Below are 23,283 nucleotides of genomic sequence, written 5' to 3' on the forward strand. Positions count from 1 at the left end.
TGAACAGGATCACTGCACTGCTATTAGTTTTGGAATAAACTTGGCTGCATCCAGTTTAAGCAATATTCATATAGCACTGCACTGGAACAAAAGGAAATAAAAGGTGTGCAGAAACTTTGTGTTTGCCTCTTACATCATTCCAGCATAGACCCAGAAACTAACAATAAGTACACAGGTTTCATCCTTTTTGCACCTTCTGAGATCAGCAACACATTCAGGTAAATTGTTCTTATTTCATAACATGGTCTGTATGGTTCAAACTTGTGGATCACATCTTAGGGGGTAATGAGACAGGGGATACAGGAATGACTACCTGGGGATTGTGCAAGATCTAGTAGGATAATTTTAGGAGAGGAACCAAAAGCATTGAAAGGTAGTTTGGGGACAAACACGCATGGGAAAATAGAACAAAAAAGGCATCAAGGGAACCAGTTCCATCTGCACAAATGGCTGATTAGTACTGGCTTGGCCAAGCCCTGTGCTTGATCACCCCAGATCTATTGGGACCACATGCTCAGCCTTGCTACTGCCTGGAGCTGGGGCACTGGGCTAAAGTGTTCAGTGGTCCCCACAGCAAGACAAAAAATTAGTATTTAAAGTGGAAGAGCTAAGTACTTTCCACCAAATTTTGCTTTTACCCTTGGATTGCAGAAGCAGAAAAATGTGCAAGAGCTGAGAACAGACAAAGACTGTTTAGGAAGAACATAATGGCACTGGGGGAAAATGCCCACACAGCATAGTTATCATTTCTTTCTTCTGCTGCTCATAATCAAAACCTAAAGTGTCCTCCAGAAAGCTCAAGAAAACCCTGCTTGTAAATCAAATAATAGGTTGTGTAAAGACATAGTTAATGAGTTCCATAGCTCAGGAGTTCAGCGAGTAATAAAAAAATCATGACTAAAACCAACATTTGCAGTTACATTAGCCAGGATGAAGTGAGTAAAACTATGAAACACTGCCAATGAAGCAGAAGTTCACAAGGTATTCATTCCTGTGGCTTAGTCAAATACCTCATTTCACACTGTCTAGTAATACTTACTGAGGCATCTGACATTAACTAAACAGACAAGTTAATAAATTAGATAATTAGTCTCTTCTGTTGAATAGTACCTTAATATACTTCTCTGTGGATTTTTCCTACTCTGCTTAAATATTGCCATTCAACAGCTATAAAACTATGAATGTCAAAACTCATTTGCATCAAAAGTAGTAGGAATGTTGAAAGAAGAATGAAAATCAGTATATTTTTTAAGCTCACTACACCTCTCATTTCTATCCCTATCAGAAGACTGATGCCACCTCACTCTAAGAGCTCAGACAAGTATACCATAGCATTTTGAGGAAGGATATGCCTTTTGCATTGTCTGATAGGTGCATAGCACTGAATGAATAGCATGTTATGAAAAAAAAAAATAAAATCCAGAAACATTTACATTGAAATATTGTAGAAGTAATGTAAATAATAACATCACTAATAATGTACAACACATCAGGAAGTTAAAAAAAATTATCAAAAACTAACCCACCACAAAACATAATAACTTTGGATATGTCTACACAGTTTTTACAGGCAACTGAGCACTGGCAGATCACACCCACCTGAAAGAAACTGCAGGCATACTTATTACTACTTAGCAGGTAGGTATCACACAACAGATGGCTTCAGGCCTCTTTCCAGGCCTCTCCTAGTACTTTATGATACAAAACCCTGAAAATGCTAAAATCTCAAAATTTTATATAATATAACCAAAGTCTCTTCTCTGTGCATCACTGAGTAGTGAAGAAAAAAAAGAGAGTGGAAACAACATTTATGAGAAGTAGCTGTGACTAAATGAGCAGCTATTGTTCATTGTATTTATAACTTGTATGTGTATATATCTGTGTGCATAATCACAATCATAATATCAGTAACAATGTTAAATTCATTACAGGTCTCTAATAATATTAAATTCTTTCAAAGGAAATCTTTATTTCTCCTTACTGGTGAGTTTTACCTCTTCCTCAAATTTAAATTAATTATAGTGCAGGACTATTGATCAAGGCACATGAGGTCACTATTTGCTGTTTTTAACATTAGTTCAGGTTATATTACATACATAAATATAATGTAACCTGACATCTGCACCTAATGCCAAGGTATGGCATTACACAGCTCATTATATAGAGCTTCTGCTTTTCTATCTCTAAAGCCCACTATGAGTTCTATGCTCTTTTTCACTCACCCACTACCTAAATTTTCCATTGCCATGTTGTCCATTCTATAATCATGGAAAATGTATTAGTTATAAATTTTCTGTCCTAAATTTCTACCTGCTTGTCCCAGTCTTCCACCATGTGAAACTCAGATCTATCTTTTATTGTCAATTAGTTTCTCCTAGAGCTTCCTCTACATTCCCTTTGGTGAGGGAACTGCCTGGCAACACCCATTTTCTCAGAGCTTTCAGTTAGCTCCACACCAGCCTAGAGAACTCAGATGATGTTCTCCCAGTTTGGCTCCTAGTATGTGGTAAAGGTGTCTCCCATCAGAAACAGGCACTTAAGGGATTAAAAAAGCTGCAGTTCCCCCAGGTATTTTAACTCAACACCACATAACTGGATTTTCATAGAAATTGGTTAAAAAACCACACCTGCCCCTAATGGACTTGCTCTGGGGTGAAACACAACTTTGATTTGAGAAGCTTGAACAAACTGCCATGTTCTGTGCTGTGCAATGAAGATCCCTGGCCTCCCTAACCAGTCATATTTACATATGACTCTATTACACACACTTTACAATAAGAAAGTCACTAACATTGTGATACACAAATCACAGCCTTTTATGGGAGCTTATTCCTCATTGTTTGAATATCTACCGACTATGTAAGGTTTGTCCTGTGACACCTGATTCAGAAGAGAAATCTGATCCATATATGCTCTATGCTGTCCTAAATCATCTTGACTTGAGACTTGCATAAGGGAATTTCCAAACAGGACAGATTAAAGACTGTGCAAATTCTTTACTCTAGTAAAGCACTGATGGAGCACCTTTGGTATTGGGTGCTAGTGGCCAGGTTTGGCAGGATGGAGGCTGCAGGGGAGGCCTTTTCGAAGAGGCCAAGTGTCCATGGACAGATGGTGGCACTTCTGGGAAAACATATCTAAGAAAGGAAAAAAAAATGCCCAGCAAAGAGTGAAGGAAAGTGAAAAAAAGTGAGAAACAGTAGAGAAAACCCCAGAGTCAGAGGAGAGTATGCTCCATGGCAGAGCAGATATTCTCTGTAGCCCGTGGATAATGTACATGGAGAAAAAGGTACGAGAAGAAAGGAATGGAAGGGAGAAACCCCCATGCCCTAATCACAACCTCTTTGCACCCCTTTTACACCACTTGCTTCCTCTCTGAAGGGACTTGGACCGAGTGTAACTTGCAGTGATAACAAGGGAGGAGGAGAGGAGTCTGGGAGGTGGTCAAGCTGAGCCTGGGAAAATGGAAAGAAAAGCTGTTGTTTAAATGTTTGTCTCTTCTGTTTCCCACTACCCAAATTAGCAAGCTTTTTAACTGGCAATAAATTCAGTAAATCTTTCCCCACTTGACTTTGTTTGCCTGCCATGGTAACTGGTAAGCAGTCTCCCTGTCTTTATCTCAACCTATGAACTCCTTCATTCCTGTTATTCCTCTTTTCTCTCCCATACTGCGGGGGAGAGGAATGAGCAAGCTGCTAGGTGGGAGTTTGGCTGCCAGCCTACACTAAGCTAGCACACCTCTGAACTAAAACCCCCCACAATCAAGTCAACAGGCATGCAGATAAAACTGGCCTCAGTGTTTTGTTGTTTATAGTGAAATGGGTAGCTAAACAGAGTTCAGACGCATAGAGAAATACTCTGCAAAAAAAATATACTCAAATATTTGCCAGAGGATATAGTCAAAGCACTGATTCTCCCCTCCCCAAAGGGATTTGATTAGAGAATCTGTCATAGAAACTCTCTGAGAAACTGTAAAACATCTGAGAAGGCACAGAATGTATTAACCCCTGTTGCTGTACAGAAAAGAGCTTTGTACATGAGGGAGCTGGAGAGAAGCCAGGGGACAAGCACTCAAATATCAGTGCGTGCTGAAAGAAGCTGCATCTGTGAGCTTTTTCTCAACAGACAGAAAGAGAAAAGGCTCCTAACATTCACTCATTAATATGAGTGTGCACAGCAGTGCTAAATCACTAAGCTGAAAAATGACAGGTTCTCAAAAATATAGAAAGGAGATTCAAGACTTGAAAGTGGTCATGCAGAAGAATTACAGAAAGTTTCTGGAAATCAAATATAAAATGAACATTTGACGGTTGAGTGCTAGACATTAAGCCTGAATTAATTTGGCACTGTGACATTATTGGAAATACACTGGAGGTTTGCTTGTGATAAGAACACAGCAGAAAAGTAGTAAATCTTTTTAAACTACTTGAATGAGTAGGACAGAATAGATGGAAAATTTTAATCTAGGTTGCTGAAGCAGCTTTACTAGCAAGCCATACAAGCTGTTGACAGAGATCCAAAAAGACAGAGTAAAACCCTCATAACAATTTAATTTAGGACAGAAGAAGAAAATAGATTTGGGAGTTCAGGAGAAGGCATTTACAACTCCCAGCACTTCTCAGAGCCTTAGACAGTTGGTAATTAAATAGTGGACAGTACCACAGAAACGGTCCTCCAAACCACAGATGAAAATACAAGTGAAATGCTCTGGAACTACCTAGAACCATGAGTACAGGTATGTACATGTTGCACTTCCTAGCAAAGAGCTGGTTTCTAGGAGCAGAAGGATTATGGTGAGATCTTTGTCCCATTGAAATGGAAAAAGAAATTTCTGGGGTATATTGTGTGACCCTGAAGAAGGTATATTAGTTAGGCATTTATAAGCAACAAGTTTATATTACTCTGTGCCTCTAAGGAAAATCAGCAGGATACATGACTTATCATAATGCACAAATTGGAGCTTGTAATATTGAAAGAGTTCACACTCTTTTTTCATACTCACTGACAAGTACATTGATGCACGTTATTAATTTTGTCCCAAAACAATGACTTTGGATTTTCTGGTTTACTAATGCCAGTAAGCATCATTCTGTAACAAGTAGTTCAGATGTTCCCATAAGGCACCTCTTTATATCAAAATCTGACACTAATAACTGGGGAATTATGCTCGTCCTTCACTCAAGACAAGAGCAGAAACCACAACTACTGACAACAATAGTCTGGACAATGGTTTTTTTCAATTTGCCTTATGGACAAAGATTGCTCTGGTTCTCAGGTAAGATAATATTCTGCCTAACTCAACCTGCCTGTCATCACAAAAGATTTTTAAAAGTTTCTACAAACACATTAATAACACTCTCAGTAAGCTCACAAATAACACCAAGCCAGGCATCAGTGTCAATCTGCCAGAGGGTGGGAAGGCTCTGCAGAGGAATCTGGACAGTCTGGAGTGATGGCCTAAAGCCAGTGGTGTGAAGTTCAACAAGGCCAGGTCCTGGGTCCTGCACTAGGGTCACAACAACTCCATGCAGTCCTACAGGCTGGGGAAAGGTGGCTGAAAAGCTGCCCTTGGAAAAGGACCTGGGGGTGCTGGTCAACAGGGACTGAGCAAGAGCCAGTTTGTGCCCAGGTGGCCAAGAAGGCCAATGGCATCCTGGCCTGGATCAGCAATAGTGTGGCCAGCAGGACCAGGGCAGGGATTGCCCCCCTATACTCAGCACTGGTGAGGCCACACCTCAAATCCTGTGTCCAGTTCTGGGCCTCTCAGAACAAGGAGGACACTGAGGTTCTGGAGTGCGTCCAGAGAAGGGCAACAGAGCTGGGAAAGGGGCTGGAGCACAGGTCTTATGAGGAGCAGCTGAGGGAGCTGGGGCTGTTTAGCCTGGAGAAAATGAGTGTAAGGGGAGACCTTATCTCTCTCTACAGCTCCCTGAAGGGAGGCTGTAGCCAGGTGGAGGTCAGTCTCCTCTGCCAGGCACCAACAGACAGGACAAGGAGAAATGGCCTCAAGTTGAACCAGGGGAGATTCAGATTGGATATTATGACAAATTTCATCACGGCAAGAGAAGGTAAACACTGGAACAGGCTGTGCAGGGAACTGGCAGTCACCATCCATGGAAGTGTTCAACAGCTGAATGGATGTGGCACTTCATGAGATGTTTTTCTGGACATGGTGGTATTAGGTCAAAGATTGGACTTGATGATTTTGCAGGTTTTTTCCAACCTTAATGATTTTATAATTCTAATAATTTCTTCTGTAGTATTAACTCCCAAGGTCTAACAAACTTGACCTAAGACATAAACACAGACACAGAATGTATCAGGGTTCCTATTAAATCCATCAAATTTAGCCATACACTAAATGGTTATGAAACCAATTAACAGCTGGCCTGAATTCATTTGGTCATACTCAGATCATTTGCTGTCAAACATCTGCAGAGGGTCAAGTTTTTATTCATGGTTTTGCCATAAAATTTTGCACTTATTTCTTTCATCCATCCATTTCTTTCAGACTTTTCCTTATTTCTTTGATCCAATTTCAATTGGAGGTGGCACAGTCTTTATATATTAAATTAGGAAAGTTTTGATACCATTACTATCTGCTGTCTGTGTATCAGTTCTGAATTGACTTGTACCCCGGCTACACATTTTTTGCTGATGCTGTTATTTTTGCTCAACGTTTTCACTTGGAATCTCACCCTACTCCCACTGAAGTCATTCCATTGGAATCTCCACCACTTTGAATAATCTTTATACTGTGCAAAGCAGAGAAAAATGCAAGTGTAAGACTAGAGGAAAAAGGCCTGTTACTTTACAATAATATAAAGCTGAGTTGGAAATAGGGCTAAACAAATTCAAGAATTCATAAAAAAGTAGCATAATATTCCTTCTTTATAATCAGGTTTGCTGATCAAGAAGCTTGTAAGTTTTGCCTTAGTTTTAAAGGCATACCCCAGTTTTCTAGTAAGACCTGCTACAAGAAGTATAAGGCAGTATCTTTTCACAAGTGTTGGATGGGGATGTATTTTGTACAAGCTGCCCTGATTCAACTGAAGAAGTTCAGATTAGTAAAACATGGTGCAGGAATGAGGAAAGTGACTAAACTAAATACTTCAAAAGTAAACATAAATCCTAAAAAGGGAAAGACTGCGGACCCAAGCTCCTCTTGCCAACTGTATTTTTGCCCTTACTCCATGAAAAAAACAAATTCTCTCCTGCAGTCTGGCAGACACTTCCCCCTGTCTGTATTTAATCAACATTTTCCAAGTACAGGCCCAGTTTTCCCTCCTTCAACTTTTATCACTTGTCCTTCATTAATAGGGCAAATCACATTTTCCTTCTCAGTTTTATCATTTCTTCCAACTCAGCCTTCCTCCAGATACAATGTAGGAAAGATCACCTATCCAGTACCCTGTCATGCACTAGCAGGTACAACTCATCTCTTTAGTGTTGCAAACACTAGCTAACATTCTTCCAATGCACCTAATGGAATTCAAGGGTGTTTTGGTTGTAGAAATGCTGTATGGAAACAAACTTGCATATTGTTAATAAATACAACATGACCCAAAAATGCGCAGTAAGAATTAAAACCCACTGAAGAAATATTTGCATGGCCTTCAAGGAACTTTGGGTGAGGTCTTTGATACTTGCATCACTGGAGACAGATTTATATGGAAGGGGAAAATGGGATCCTTGAAACTGTCCAGTTTATTCACAAAGAGACTATTTAAGGTCACACCAAGCTCTTCTTGTTCTGTATACCATAAATAACCACTGAAGGGAATAATTACTGTTGGGGTTACTTCATAAAGAAGATGCTATTTGAATTTCAAAATAACAGGAAATAGAGCTGTATATTAAACTTGAAATAGATTTTTATCCATACTAGACAAACTTCTCATGGCAAGAAGTATCACATTTCACCAGAAGATTGGCTCCTTGCAACAAAATTAACTCCTTTTTTCCCCCCCTCCCTAAAATGTTTCAAATGCTTTCATATATACAACCTACAGTAGGACAGACTTGTCAAGTTAATATGAGGCTAATTATACAACAGCATTAATTTGATTTTAGGTGGGAATTAATACTGCCAGTCTGTCTTACAGCCAAGATAAGAAGAAGTTAATACATACACACACACCTGCAAAGTGCACCCAGTGCGGAAGTACAGGCAGATTTTAATAACTTTAATATTATCTAAAAATATTTTTTAATAATTTTCATCTATTCATGATGGCATTTAGAACTCTATAAAAAAGCAAAGCAAAACACAGAACTAAAAGCAATACCTTTGTAGCAACTCTCCAATATTTCTGAAAATACTGGGTTTTCCTCTCTATTTAATTTAACCCTGGGAATCAGATTTAAATTACTGACTTACAGAAAATCTCTACAATGGCCAAGTTAAATAAAGAAGCTGATTAGTTTCAAAATACCACATAAGTCGTATGTGTTATGATCTGACCTTCTGGAGCTGGTTTACTCGCATTTGTTTTTTCTGGATCCTTCACCTTGGATTTACTTGTGTCTTTTCTTCTCTCTATGTCTTTAACTGTAAAGTAAGGGGAAAAAATCAATTAATCTAGAAACAATGCAGTTATAAGCATGTCACTTTCTTCTTCCTGATAAAGTAGTTGCAAAGAGCATCTGAAGATATCCTTAGGTAATGAGTTACTGTTTCTCTGTTTTCCCCCTCTCCCTTTGCACTTATTATTTTCATGGCTCCTTCCCCATTCTATCATCATTAAAGCTCTCAAAACTGACTCTCTTCACACAAGAGAGTCCAAATAGTGACATCAGCACCTAAGCCCATACAGACAAGATCCCACACTGGAAATACAGTCCAGAAAATTGGCAAAGCTAGCTGGTCAAAGTCCAGCATTGCAAAGTTCCACTTCAAGTCAGTCAACACAAAAGCACATAGACCAGCTGTTACACTGTCCTCTTTACAGAGTCAGCTTAGATCCCATGCCCAAATCTGTATTCAGGGCACCAAATACTCCCAGGAGTGCAAGGCTGCTCCAGAGCCGAGACTTTGACAGTTTCCTGATCCACAAGTGGGTGGAATACCTCCCACCCTTACTACGCCCCAAATCTCTCACAACAGCCAAGCAGAACCCAATTTGGTTAGCAATTCCTAATATTACATTAGTAGCCAATATTGCTCTACTAAATAGTCTGAAAGGTTCCGACAAATTCATTGCTAAAGACACATATTGCGAAGAAAAAATTACCATTCCACAATTTTCTTGGAATGCTAATTGGTTTCCACACGCCAGCTGTCTGCAACAGCCAGGAAAAGCTTAAAACAATGAAGCTGAGAATAATTTCCACTGAAAATAAAATTCTACTCAAATTACACTTCTTAGTTCATGTAAAATTGGATTATGACTGACACTCATTCAAGCAGACACTCATTCTCAGCCAGGGCCAAAGTCTCTCTGTGCTTCATCATTCAAAAAACCACTGTGAGGGCATGAAAGGAGGTTATCTGTCTATTGATTATGTAAGAGAGACAGTGCAAATATTCTGCAGTACATCAGTGGAACCAAAGTCAAATGGATTTCACTAATTTACCCAATAGTATGTGGAGTATCTGAATCAACCAGGAGTGTTCCAAGTTCCAATCCAAAATATGATCACAAAACCAAGTTTTCAGGAACACAATGAGCCCGTCAAACATCTGAAGGTGATTTTCTCAGTATGAAAACCCTTCACAGGATCTACATTGCTCACACTCCAGGTACAGAGGTGAGAACAAAAAACCTGAAATTTTGACTCCTCTTCTTACAAAGACAGCCTGTGAGCGATATTGTGTGTCACCTCTGCCTTTAGCAAACAACTGTGAAGGTGATTTGGGAGCAAATTCAAGTCCACAAGCTTGCTGAGGAACCAGCTTTTACCAAGGCAGGTCTTGGTTATTAGCTGGGTTACAGATGATGCCGCAAAGACACCAGGTCTTAGTCAGAAGTCTGGGTTTAATCCTTAACTGAACAAGACTCTGACTAAAACAAGAGGTGAAATACCAGAATAACATCGGCCAAAAAAAAATGCTTCTTCTTATCCTTCTAGGAACATTCCTTTGAAAAAAGGCCAAGAGCAAGGCCAATTAACTGGCCTTCTCTAATGCTAGTGCTATTGAGGGGCAAGTCTCCAGAAAAAATGGTATAAAAGCCTGAAAATGTTCAAAGGAGACAAGTTGATCACATCCTGAAAGAGATTTCTGGAACTGTCAAAATTCTAACCACATAGGAAGAGCCAAGACAGCAGTTTTACTCAAATATTTACACAAAGATTTTATCTAACATGTGTTTTTACATCTGCATTTTCAAAGGAAAAAACAAAACCCCCATTGATCTTAGTTCATTAAACACTATGTATTAGAATAAGAATGAATACCTCACTATATAAGGAAAAATACTCTTTTGACAATAAAATTTTATTGTAAGCTTGAGACTTCTTAGTACATCAGTTACAACCCCACAACATTAAAACCATACTTCCAAAGCACGAAACCAGATGATATTCTCAAAGCTCTTTATATATTTGACCTTTTTTCATCTCAAGAATTAGTGGCCACGTGTCAGAGAATAGGGAAAAGTAACCTATAATACAGGAGAGCAAAAAAAGGATTTGCATATATGCTATATCTGGTTTTATTCATGAAAGGCATCATGTTTTTAAATGAAACTCCAGCCTTAAGGGAAGCAAAGAGAGTATACGAAATACAATACAATCCCCATATTCTTAAATCAAGTTGCCAGCTCTACTTTTCCTAAATGCCATTTCAAAACCAGCTACACCTAATATTATAGAATGTGCTGTAGCCTTCTGTGGGCTTCTCTTTGATGCTGAAGTTATCTGTGGTTTTGCATGTTTTTTAACCAGGACAGAACTTAAGGTAGTAAATACACAGCTGCAGTGATGAAAAGCTAAAAGGACTTGGATACACACCACATTAAGTACTCAGCATATTTTATCTTGTCCTGGTTTTAAGAGAAAGTTAGTTTAGCAAAGACAGAAAAAATTAGTGTCAGAGAATTCATTAGGCTTTCAATTTTACTCCTACACTGCCACATAATCAACCAAATCTCCACTAATCATATTTAGCATGTTAGCAATGAAGATCAAGATAAATCAGATGTGTGTTTATCACTATGACATAGACATTAAGAGCACGTCTTGATCTTACAAAAAATTAAATTTGTAAGCATATTTGACTGCTGAAGACCATTAGGAAATCAACCTTTCATACTACTGAACTAGCATCTAGTTGCCAGTTGGCACAGCTATAACATTGTTTTAATAAAAAGGAAATTTTTTAATGTATCAGAATACAGCACTTTCTTCTACTCACTGAGGATTCTTTCCATGAAATACCAGCTAATTTCCTAACGAAATGAGGAAGAAAGGCATGCTAATACAATGGAAACAAAGATAGCCCAACGCAAGAATATACTATGCAATCAATCTAGGCCTCCACCTGTACTTACACTAGTTAAAATACAAGGATTTGATTTTCCTTCCACCAAAGAAAAAAACTGGTTTTCCATCGTTTTCCACCCCTTTGTGTACGACTTGTTACCATTTCAAAAGTTGTATTAAATATCTGATATTCAGGATGTGAACCATAAAGAGACACGTACTTCTGAATTGGCCTTGTGCTGGCTTACTCTCCTTGTCTTCACTGAATGCAATGATCTGAAGGGCATAATTTTGATCTGGAATGAGACCTTGAATAATTGCTTTGGTTGCAGTATTTTGAAGAATTAATTGATTTGTTTTTCCACCTACAGGAGAAAAGACAAAAAAATTCCCACAAATACATAACTTCGTTTGCTTTTCTTATTCACAGTGAATATAATGACTTAAAAATACCTCAAGCTCTACCTTGACCTAAGCATTCCCACTTTTTCCACTTTTGGGGCCATGCATACAGCCAGGCCAAAGAACATTCCCAGAAATGCAACAAGATTGGCAGTCTAACCAGTTTTCTTAAACAGAAACACTCTTAAGATCAGAATTTTGTATCTGGGCCTCATAAAACAGCCATGGTGTCCATAAAAATCATTAAGAAAAAAAAGAAACATTTTACAAAAATCTGTCAGGTTTGGTAACATCACACTGACAGGCCTTCACTCTGCGCTTGGCAGCCAATTCTGACCCTACCCTACCCACATCACCTCTGAACACTCACTTTGCCAACTTCCTTTGGGCAAGGAAATTCTCCTGTATAAATACAAACATTAAACGTTTCTATATCCATTTACATATAAACATTGCATGCCAATATGTACAAAGATGTATTTTAGCTGTATGTTCAAACTGTTTCTGTATCTAAATTTAATTTCAAACGTACAGAAGCAGGACTGGCTCTGTGCAGCCACTTTGTTGTCTATCTTTTCAAGTTTTCATTCAAAAAACTTTAAAAGATTGCTTGTTTTTGTTAATTCTTTCTAATCTTTTCCAGAGAGCTCACTAGGGGATAAGGGGCAATGAGATCCACCTTAGAGGTTGACTGAATTAGGATTCCAGTGCTTTCCTTTGAACACTTCCTAGACTTCCTTACATCCCACTGGAAGAAAGGTAAAGACAGATGATCAGTGACAATTCCCAAAGACTGCACATGAAGCATAACTAGCATTGACCCACTTCTGCTGCCTTAAGCATTTCATTCCCATTTTCTGTGCCTGATCACCCTCCAGTGAAATCAACCTTTCTTTTGTTGATCAGCCAGTACTTCACTATTCAAAGTTTGCTCACAATTTCTTCATTGTGGAGGATGACTTTAACTCTGAAAAGCTTTTATGCCTTAGGAAGACAGTTCTTTCACCTTAAAAGAGAACATAGAGATTTTTACCTGAACTTGGAGTGACAAGAAGTTTATATCCAGTGAATTGCCCTTTGGGGGCTTTCCAGGAGATCTGTACACTGTCAGGACTCACTACATTATATCTTAGTCTTGTTGGTGGGGAAACTGCAAGTTTGGAAAGAAAACAACATTTTAAATTCAAATAAAGACTAACCAATTTTAAACAAACAAAATTAAACACATATAGGAAGACAACAAAAATTTTAATAGCAAAGGATGCAAGTTATTTAAAATGTCACATACATCAGTTAATTAGTTTGTAAAATGACATCCCCAAGTGCACTACTTCCCTCAGACAGACCTTGTATTTATCTTTTTACAAAACAAACTAAACAACCTAACAGCAGAAGACAGAAAGACAAACAATGTTAGATGTTAAGACACTAGTTTAGCAGGCAAAGCTGGTAATAAAAATGCTCTTTGTTAATACATGGGAATTAAAATTGCTCTTTTGCTTACACTGAAAATATGCACGGCCTACACTCCTTTACCTCTCATTACTGTGGGCATTTCCCCACATTTAATGCCATCCAGGGCCAAATTTTCAAATCCTTGTGAGGAGAGAATAACCAAGAGAAAAGACAGGCATGCACAAGGCAAAGGGAACATCAGCTGCCCAATTTCCGAACCTGGCTTAAGCAACAAAAAGCTTTGCAGCTGCAAACACTGCTTCAGCCTCATCAAGACTGGCAGGCATGCACAGGCAAGTCAAGGCAATCTAGAAGGTAAGTAAAATTTGGCTTCTATTTATATTGTGCCATCACCTAGGTTTCAAACTGAAGCAGCAGGTGAAATGAATGAAGCATGAAATGACTGAAAAAGAGAAGACATATCAGTGAAGCCACCCACACAAGAACAAATGGGAAAACTGCCCCTTGTTGTTACCATCATATCAGCAACTTTGTGTCTCTGCACATAAACTAGTTTTTCAGTTTTGCATCCCACTCCTTAGTCAAATTCCACTGATGCTGGACCACACTCTACAAAACCTTTCCACTCTGCTTCAGGGAGGGACATCCCTTCCTCACTGAAGAACTGCAGCAGAGCAGCTGGCAGTGCAGCCTGGGGTATCCAAGGCTGTCAACAAGGGGAAATCTTCATACATTTGAACAGAATTTGGCTCACAGAGAACAAACTGATCTACAGGGAAAGGCAGCCAGGGAAGCTACCCAGAGGCTGAACAACAGAAGGGCTAGAAAATCTTTGGCACCTCCAACCTTACTGCTTCTCTTCCCACTGTCTCCACAGCCTCCTGAACAGGCTCCTTTATTTCCTAAACCCTTGGTGCCTTTGCCACTACATCCTTACGGTTTCTGTTAGTAAGTCCAAGAAATCAGGGAAATTAATCTGGAGCAGGCAAGTGTCAATTTCTTTTCCCCAGGGCTAAGACTGCTCTTAATTGACTAGGCTCATGCCCACAGTTTGTTGGTCCTTCAGATATAATAAACCAACAGTCTTGTGATATTTCTAAGACTTAAGGATTACAGCACACGGAGCATCTGACTTAACAGGCAGAATGTGCTGGCCAACGGTCTCTGGCCTCTCCATTTGACCTGCTACAGCCAATGCAGCTCTGGCACCAGCAGCAGCCAAAGACCTGTCCTGAACCAGTAACTTTTTCCTACATGCTACTTTTTCCAGCAGCTTGGGGGCAGAAAGAAGGAAAAAGGCAGGCTGTAGTTTTTTGAGATTCAGGGGGGCATGTTTCTTCATGTCATCTGCTATTAAATACATTTTAGATCTTAGAAGTAAGAATCTGAAGGTTTAATACAAGAGATATATTCCCTTGCATCCAGCCTCTCATTCTGTTAAGTAGCAGTTTTGTCAGACCAAGGGCAGGTTCTGCAGTTCTCTTCCTTGAGGGACTTAACACCAGAACACAGAAAAGAGAGTACATAAGTAGCAAGAACAGCTTAGCAACACTTATGCATTCTCAAAGACCTCAGAGAACAAGCTCAAGAAGAGAGGCAAGGGGACAGAAACAGTAGGCAGCACATGAACCCCACACACTCAAAGCTGTTCTGATTGGCAGCACTCAGCTCACACCCAAGCCATGCATTTCCTTAGTTGCTGGGCACAATCTTGCCAGACCTCATCTTCAGCCTGCCTGTCACCTTCCTGAAGTTTAGAAAGAAAGGCTACGAGTGAGATCGTGTACAGGAATCACTGCAAATACACCATCAGTTCTTTGAAAATTTGGCCCTCGTACTGCAAAATGTTTTGCTAGGCAGGTTTCTGCAAGAACATTCAGCATGCTGTAATTGTAAAAACATGACAGAGACTATGGCAGAAAGTTTTTAAAGCCAAGCAGACTGTAATTATGGATTACAGCTTTTAATTCAGATTCATTGTGTCTTTGAGCTATACATAAATCACAATAAATTGGGGCTGAATGAACAAGAGTGACAAATCATACCTAGAAGTTTGCAAAAATACAATTCCTTTTATTATTTTGCTTCAGGAATAGAAAAAAAAAAACTTTTATAAAATGGCTGTATGCAAGTGTGAAAATGCTGCAAATTTTACTGGGATTAAGTGGTAAATTTATATGGGGATTAAGAAACAGAGCAGAGAGCAATGAAGTAACATCAACAATTGACAAAAAAAGAAAAACACCAATCATGTCTTAGAATTTCAGAGTTCACTTTCTCTGCTATCTTCTTCCTTTTCCGTCATTTCCTTCCATCCTACTTTCAACCTGACAGTTTCTGAAGGCACCTTCTAACAAAGAAGCATAGTTCTGGCCTAACTGCTATTAGCCATCACCAAAACAGGTAAATATTTGAGCCCCTAAAAAACAATCACAGACCTTACAAGAGAAGGAGGACACAATCACCAGAAGTTTTTTTTATACTACAGAGTTACAATGTGAAAGACTAGAAAAGTTGCGCCAGAATAGTCTTTACATAACTGGTCAATTTTCACTGGGTATTTTTTTGTATTAAAGACAGCAGTGCAGCGGAAGGAACATTCCCACACAGCAATAAACTATAAGAAAGAAAATAATTATTCACTAAGCAGATAATCAACTGTGTCTTAGTTGTGCAAAGACTAGTGTTCTGGCATAGAAAAGTACATATAGCTAAGGAAGTTAAAAATCTAGCAACTCAAACAGACAACAAAATATTGATGGGAATTACTACGCATTCACCAACCTGAAGAGGATATCTTTATTTCTTTGGACCTTTATTGTCTGTGGAACAAAATCTCACTTCTTGCAGAAAGGGAGAAAAATTAATCCAAGCTGAGTCAGTTAACTGATAAAAATCAGTAGCTAGATCTGGTTAAGTGGTTTTACAGGAATGCAAAAGAGAATGGCTGTCAGCAACATTAGAGCAGTCACCCAAAAGAAAACTGACAAGTTCATGGCTTTGGTTTATCCACCAGGTAAATTAGCACTCCAAACACATAACTCTTATGGACAACTAGGGAAAGAATGTTTTCAACTCTTATTGGAAAGGAAAAACACAATAAATTGCTTATGGACAGTTCTCCAAGACATCCAATAGTCTAAGTTTGGATACTAACTAAATATTGTGGCTTTCAATTTACTGTTGTCATAAGAATTCAACAAGTTAATATGCACCACAATTACTTAGCAGTTACAGTAGTAACACATGAAAATTACTGCTACACAAAGAAAAGTTTCCATCTTCAAATACAGAAAAACTCTCAAAGCAAGTTACTTTATGATTAAATGAAAAATTCTCAAGTGTTTCTTGCCCAACACTATTTTCATGTACTATAAAAGAACACAAGTAGACAAATGCTGTTATTTATACATTCTATTAAATGGGGAAGAAACAGCAGTACTGAAAAAGTAATTGTTGTTGAGTAAAAACCAAACACTGCTATGTGGTTTAAAAGGCAATAGGGCAAAAAATGAGATAGAACCACATAGCTTCTCTGAAGGGATAATTTGTAGCTTCAGGCATGTTGGCTTCAATCTCACAAACGTATTCTCCTTTCCAAGAACTCACATTACACACCTTTACCTGAGCATCTTTGTCAAAGGAAGGAAACACAAGCTGGAACTAATGCCAGCTCTTCCTACACCTTGACAAAGTGTACAGTTGATTAAAATAGACAAACAAACTGTATTAAATTGGAAATAGTTAGCCAGCTGCATGAAGTGCTTACTTCAAGAGGTGGCAACCTTGAGAACAGAAAGAATTTCAGAAACATCTTATTACTTTTAGTGTACCAAGAGATTTTTTTTTCTGTGAACATGGAATAGAGACTTCATGTCACCTTATTCAATAGAATAACAGTCATTTTGGGCTAAGGCAATGGTCCACTTAGCTTAATATCACACTGCTGACAGCATTCCATAGCTGATGCTTGCTGAAAGAGTCTAAGAACAAGGGAAGTATTGTTCTTTATTCATAAAGTACACCAACTCGAGCTGCTGCTGGTGTGATTGCTGTGGAGAAAAAAAACCTCTCTGACCTTCATTTCATTGTATTAGTATTAAAGGGAGAAAACTCTCCAACTATAACTGATTGAATCAAAGTTTTAAAAAAGTGGAGAAGAATATAGTTTTCCAAGATCAAGGAATTTCACAAAACTTTCTGGAGATGGATCTCAATCCCCAGTCCTGTTTTCCGAATCTTAACCACATGGATTAGGACTGAAATACAGAGAAAAGACTAACCATATGCTTTGCTTTATTGGCTTATTAAGTCACAAACATTCTGGTCCTAATTTCTGACCAGAATGATGCACTGAACATTGGGAACATACATTTCTTGATTCACCTCACATCGCCAACATCAAATATTACAGCTTACATGTGTCCCTAAGTTCTGGGAGAGGCTTGCAAAATGCTTACAGATTTCCAAACATCCAAGATGGTATGCTTCCCCAGCACTCGAGTGCCACGCAGACTGGACAACACTGCTACTTGCATTATCAGGATTTTGAAAGCCTCACGGTTCCAACAGTCTCCAAATGTGCTCATGAATAATACATTATACAAAACGCTTTAAAAGACCCCAGGATCCAATTCTGCTCCCGGTTATGCCCATGCAATCTCATATCAAAGGGATTACATAAATCTAAAGTTGAGAGAAATGCCTTTGTTTAGAAACCGTAAAAACTCATTGGTATTCTACCTCCCTCCTTCCCCAAGCAACAGGATAAATTTTCTCCAGCAGTCAAGACACTGTCAATACAATCCAACAAGCATGTAAGCCTAACAATCCCAACAGTAACCTTTAATACTCACAAAGGAGATTTTCATTTCAAAAGCTGAAGAAGTAACCCGTGACATTTAACAGATCGGTGCAATATGGAATGATATAAGCACTACAACAGCTACTGTTCCAAAAGAGAAAAAAAATACATATTCCATACGAGCTTCACATCATAGCTGATCCTTCAAACTTACTTGATTACACAGAGGACAATAAGAGCAATTTCTGATAAGTACTTCCATGTAAATAGGAGTAAAAACCTGTTGTGTATAACTCATTTTGAGACACATGAATTTGCACAAATATTTGTGGTATTTGAGATACTGGGTTCAAAGAGCACACATGAAGATGCAATTCTACTCCCACCTGCTACCCAAGCTCAGCAGCAAAATTCCTGCTTCATTTCAGTATTATTGGATTCATATTCTACTAAGGAGGAAGTAACACTTGCATTTGGAATAAAAGGTCTATTTCTGCACATCAGAGTGAAAATCTTCTTATTTATGACTTACCTTGGCCCTGGACATCACTGATGAAAAAAGCTGTGACAGCTAGAAAAGCCAAGAGCAAACAGCTCTGTATCGGGTACCGACAAAGCATCTTCTTCCCCTCAATACACACAGTATCAGCAGGTCTGAAAACACATGGAACAAAGACTTAGTAAACAGGCAAAGAGAAGGCATCCACTTTAATGAAAATAGTGGGGAATATCTGTATTTGTTTAAAACAAACAAACCCCTAAGCAAACAAAACAAACAACCAACAAGGAATTTACCACAGACATCTGTGGAGACAAATTCTCTGGCAGCAGTTTTATGACCAAAGCACATTTTACCTGAAAGGGATAAAGAACCCTACTTGGGCCACTCAACACTTTTAAAAAATTGGCCCACATAAAAAGAAATGGTATATTCTTTGCCAATCATACACAAGCATTAGAAATACAGTAAGCTGTAGATAACAAAGTACTTCATGGATTTCTGTACAATCCAGTTTTGTAATAACATTATCAAGATATCTGTGGCAAAGAACTCTGAAGCTTGTTTCAAAAGGCAGAACTTTGTTCTGAAGGAACTCACATCCTCTTCCCATTGTCCATTTTTCTTTTTCTGCTTTATTCAGCTTATCCTGTGCTCTCTGCTGTACTATCTGCACCTACAGTAGGTAATATCATGGTCAAAACCATTTACACTAACTTAACCAGTCAGGAGAAATCAACACTTTAGAATGCAGCAGTATATGAACACTAAAGGCAGTCCTGGGCGAACTAGCTGGGTTACAGAAAACAATTCTGGTGCTAAAGAGCAAGTTTCAGAATGGGTAATTTACCTGACCACAGAAGTTAGCTTCAAAACAGTACTAATCTCAGGATACAGCAACATGTCCCTAGCACCATACTTAGATTTCTCTTTCACTCAACTTTACTGCACTAGGTTTAGTCAATTTTCTAGGCCAAGAAAAAGATTTTTTGCTGTCCTCTCCCGTTAAAATTCTACAGGAGAAACAAATTAAGATAATTAATAGTAGATTTCTTGCTGTCAGCAAAGAGCATTTGAAGGTTTACTAGGGTAAATTTTGGTTTATGTATTTCTGTTTTGCAGGTTTCTCCCATTTACCTCCTCTGTCATTTTCTCTACTATTCCTGACAAACCATTACTGTATTTCCTTTCTGTGTTTTCCTTGTCTTGAAGGCACAGAGCAAGTGGTTCATCTACTATAAAAAGCAGACAGAAGTACCTCAATCATTATTAAACATAAAAGGAAAGACCTACATCCTCTTCTCTCTCTGAATATTTGAAACCTGCTATACTTGTCTCAGGACTTGATAGGTCTACTGCCACAAATCCCAGTCATGAATGCTTGATACAACTCCAAGAAATATACTGGGGGATTACACATTGAAAATTCCATCTCCACAGGAGGTTATCAAAGTTTTAACCAAATTATCAACAAATTTCACATTGCTTAAACATATACTTTGAATCCTTCTCTTATAGTATAAATATCTCCAGACAGAGGAAAATAACCTAGATCCCAAATCAAAGATGTGCAACAGTAACTTCTATATTGCTATGCAGAGTTCTTAGACTCATCCTCCAGACAGAATTCAGAAACTTGTGCAAAATTCCCAGGTCTCCTACTACATGAACCAAACAGTCAAACACCCAAGGACCACAGTGAGCAGACAGCTGGCTAGTGACAGGCGACAGGAAGAACTGAGAGTATCCCACAACAGGCTGAAATCCACCTCTTGTGTATCTCATGTTGGGTACTGATGCTTCTACACTCACTCAGGAATACAACCTGGATCAAGTAAATACAGACTCTTCAAACAACAGCAAACAACTCATTCTACCAGGCAGTTACCACTGATGATGTGTGGATTGCCTCCCATAATAACCCAGACATTAAAATACTCATTCACAGTGGTGGCTGAATTCCCCATCTGCTACATTTGATATAAACCCACCTCCAAAGCAAGGACTGTAAATACTAACTGACAAGTAATCCTGTGTTAGAAACATTCTCTACTATTGTTTTTGATGAAAAGCCAAAGAAATTAGATTTATTGGAATAGACACAACTGGTGCTGGACCAACTACACACAAGTTCACCTCTGCAATGATCTGCACGTCAGGGTTCCCTTGAGTAGGAAAGGAAACCTCGGTCTGCAGTCACCTTGCGGCTGACATCATCTAGGACTAAAAACGAATATCATATTCCTTCTGCTTTTTATATATTTTTATATATTTCACCTTTTCGTAAGTATATGGAAAATAAGTTATCTGCCAGACTAGTGCTAGGAGCAGAGACCAAGGAAGCCAAGAACATCCCCGGGCTCCAGGATTCCTGGGACGGGCCTGGCGACCTTCTGCTGAGGGAAGGACGCGCCCTCGAGAGCTCCCGGCGGGACAAACGCGGCACCTTCGTGCTGCGCACTGCCCCGGCTCGGCGCACCCCGCCCAGGCGAGGAGGCTGAGCCGCCTCCGCGCACGCTGGCTGCAGTCCCCGGGACGAGAAGGTCTTTCGGGGTTTTTTCCCTATCTCAGTGTCTCGGTGCGGAGTGGCGCGGCCGCGCTGCCCGGGAACACGCTCATGTTCCTCGGGTCGACGTCCCGCTGGGCGAAGCCGGAGCGCGACCTGCCCCGGCCCCGCAGAGGGAGGCGGCGGAGGGGACCAGGAACGCGCTCTCCACAGCCCCGCAGAGCGGCCCCAGCCTGGCCAGGGGGCTGCGGCTCACAGGCTCCGCTCCCGACCCCCGACTCCTCTTCGGGGCTCCCCACCACCAGCACCCACCCGTGTGAAACCGAGTGCCCCCCACTCTGGGTTAAGGGAGGGACAGCAGGGAGCTCGCTGTCTCCGCCAAGCTGAGGCGGGGAATGCGCCCCGTGAGAGCCAGGGGCTGCCGGCAGGGACCGGGGGCGCGCTCGCCAGCCCGGGCAGCTCCGCGGAGAGAGCACCGAGCGGGACCGGGGTGGAGCGACTGCCCCAACACAGCGCGGCACGGAGCGACGGAGGGAGGAGGCGCCGCGGCGGGACGCGGGCAGCAGCCAGAGCCTCGGCCACACCAACAGTGTGACTGAGTTTTAGTTACCATCAGTTATAAAAGTAAGGCCTTTGCAGGGGGGGTTCTAAAGGGGTTTCCCCGTCCTAGCCTGAGCTTGCCACCTTCCACTCCTCTATCTCCTCCTCCCTCGTCCCATTCTCCTCAGGGTCTCCCGTCCTGCCGCCGCGGAGGTGGCCGGGCAGGTGGATGGGAAGCGCTCCGGTCCTGCCCCGACCTCCGCCCGCCTCGCCCCTGCCCTCGAGCGGGACGAAGCGCAGCGCACACCGACCTGTGCGGGCATCAGTCGGGGAGCAGCCGGCGGGGAGCGGCCGCTCCTTTTCACGCGGGACTGCGGGTGCTGAGCCGGCTGCGGGAGAGCCGCTTCCCTCCCCGCTGGCCCCTCCGCATCTGATAAGGCGAAAGGGTAGAGCAAGGAGGCGGGCAATTATAGAGCAGAAGGTGGAAAGAAGGGGAGGGGGAGGGAAGAGGCATAAACGATGCCTGAGATCCCACCCTCCGCCCCCGAGCCCGATCCCCGCGGCGGGGGCGCGGCCAGGTGCGCGGGAGACAGGGCCGGGGGGCGTGGGCAGCGTTCCACGGGCAGGTGCTGGCCTTGCCAGTGTCCTCGGTCTTCTGGATTTGCTGTCTGTTAACTCATTTTCCTCTCTCCAAAGTTCTTTATTCACTTCGTATATAAATGATTTAGAAGCTGCCTACTCCACAGTACAACTTGGAATGCAAGTATTCCCCACGCCGGCTATTGAGATGTGTGGATTAGTGACTCATTCGGGAAATATTTATACAAAAGTGTTCCAACACTTTTCTGGCTTAGTATAAACCTTGATTAAACGTGTTGTAGTACATACCTACATTTTTTGCCATAGGGATAGACACTGCAATGGTATTGCAGAATCTATATTCTGCATTTCCATAGAAATATGAGTTAGTCTGTGCTATATCCTCCTGAATTTACAATTAAGGCTACTATTCACAAAGTCTGTAAGTCTTGAGAATTTAAGAGGCAAATGAAAATATTCAAATTACAATGTGTCTGGTCATCTGTATAAAATTACAAAATAAATCACTGAAGGATTGAAGTTTAGAATCAGTTGTGGGTGATACAGAGATGTGCATTCTTTCTTAATGTAAGTGGGAGCCCTTTCTAGGCAAGGAGAAGGCAGTGAGTCAGAGGGAGATGACTGTGACTAAAGTGTAAAGCAGGACCTGTTGCTGAGTTGGATTCCCAGTCCTGCAGATCCTTGTCCAAATTCACGGATGTCTTTCCAGTTAAACTGCAGAAGTGTTTGAGCTTTAAAGGAATTCTTTAAGTCCAGTTGTTTTCTATAGCAAAGGTTCAAAACCATTCCTAGATGTAAAAAGTGTCTTCCAGATTCCTAGATCTTGTCACCTGCAGTTATTCTACTGCCCTGCCTGCTGTGTGCAACAGACAACACACGTACCAGCCAAGAGGAGTAGCTTGCAAGATAACAATTCCTCTGAAAAAAATATGTTCAGGTCATTGATGTTAAATACGGTATAGTTTGTACCTCTTTCAGTTCCTAATTTATGTATTTAGCTAAACAGTAATACCCTGAAGAACAAGAAACAGCACATAGAATCATAGAATTATAGAATATGCTGAGTTAGAAGGGGCGCCCATCAGGATCATC

The 23,283-nt window shown here is 40.5% G+C and overlaps 1 protein-coding gene across 7 annotated transcripts in view; it reads right to left on the reverse strand.

Moving 5' to 3' along the window:
* COL14A1 (collagen type XIV alpha 1 chain) overlaps positions 1-22,077 on the reverse strand; it is a 114,953-nt gene extending 92,876 nt beyond the window's left edge. For 4 of the 7 annotated variants that reach the window (XM_066176775.1, XM_066176766.1, XM_066176802.1 and 1 more), the window contains exons 1-4: positions 13,363-13,573; positions 12,860-12,976; positions 11,646-11,789; positions 8,465-8,551 (exon numbers count right to left, since the gene is read on the reverse strand). In XM_066176775.1, the coding sequence (XP_066032872.1) occupies positions 8,465-8,551; positions 11,646-11,789; positions 12,860-12,976; positions 13,363-13,552 (538 nt within the window). In that variant the 5' untranslated portion in view covers positions 13,553-13,573. Of the gene's footprint in view, positions 1-8,464; positions 8,552-11,645; positions 11,790-12,859; positions 12,977-13,362; positions 13,576-18,578; positions 18,701-21,902 lie in introns of those variants that run through there. The other 3 variants (XM_066176820.1, XM_066176784.1, XM_066176792.1) reach the window with 2 other exon arrangements.
* Positions 22,078-23,283: the final 1,206 nt, after the last annotated feature.

The sequence above is a fragment of the Chamaea fasciata genome, unplaced genomic scaffold (assembly GCF_029207755.1).
Source record: "Chamaea fasciata isolate MVZ Bird 193981 ecotype frontalis unplaced genomic scaffold, bChaFas1.0.hap1 SCAF_1, whole genome shotgun sequence".
Taxonomy (NCBI): Eukaryota; Metazoa; Chordata; class Aves; order Passeriformes; family Sylviidae; genus Chamaea; species Chamaea fasciata.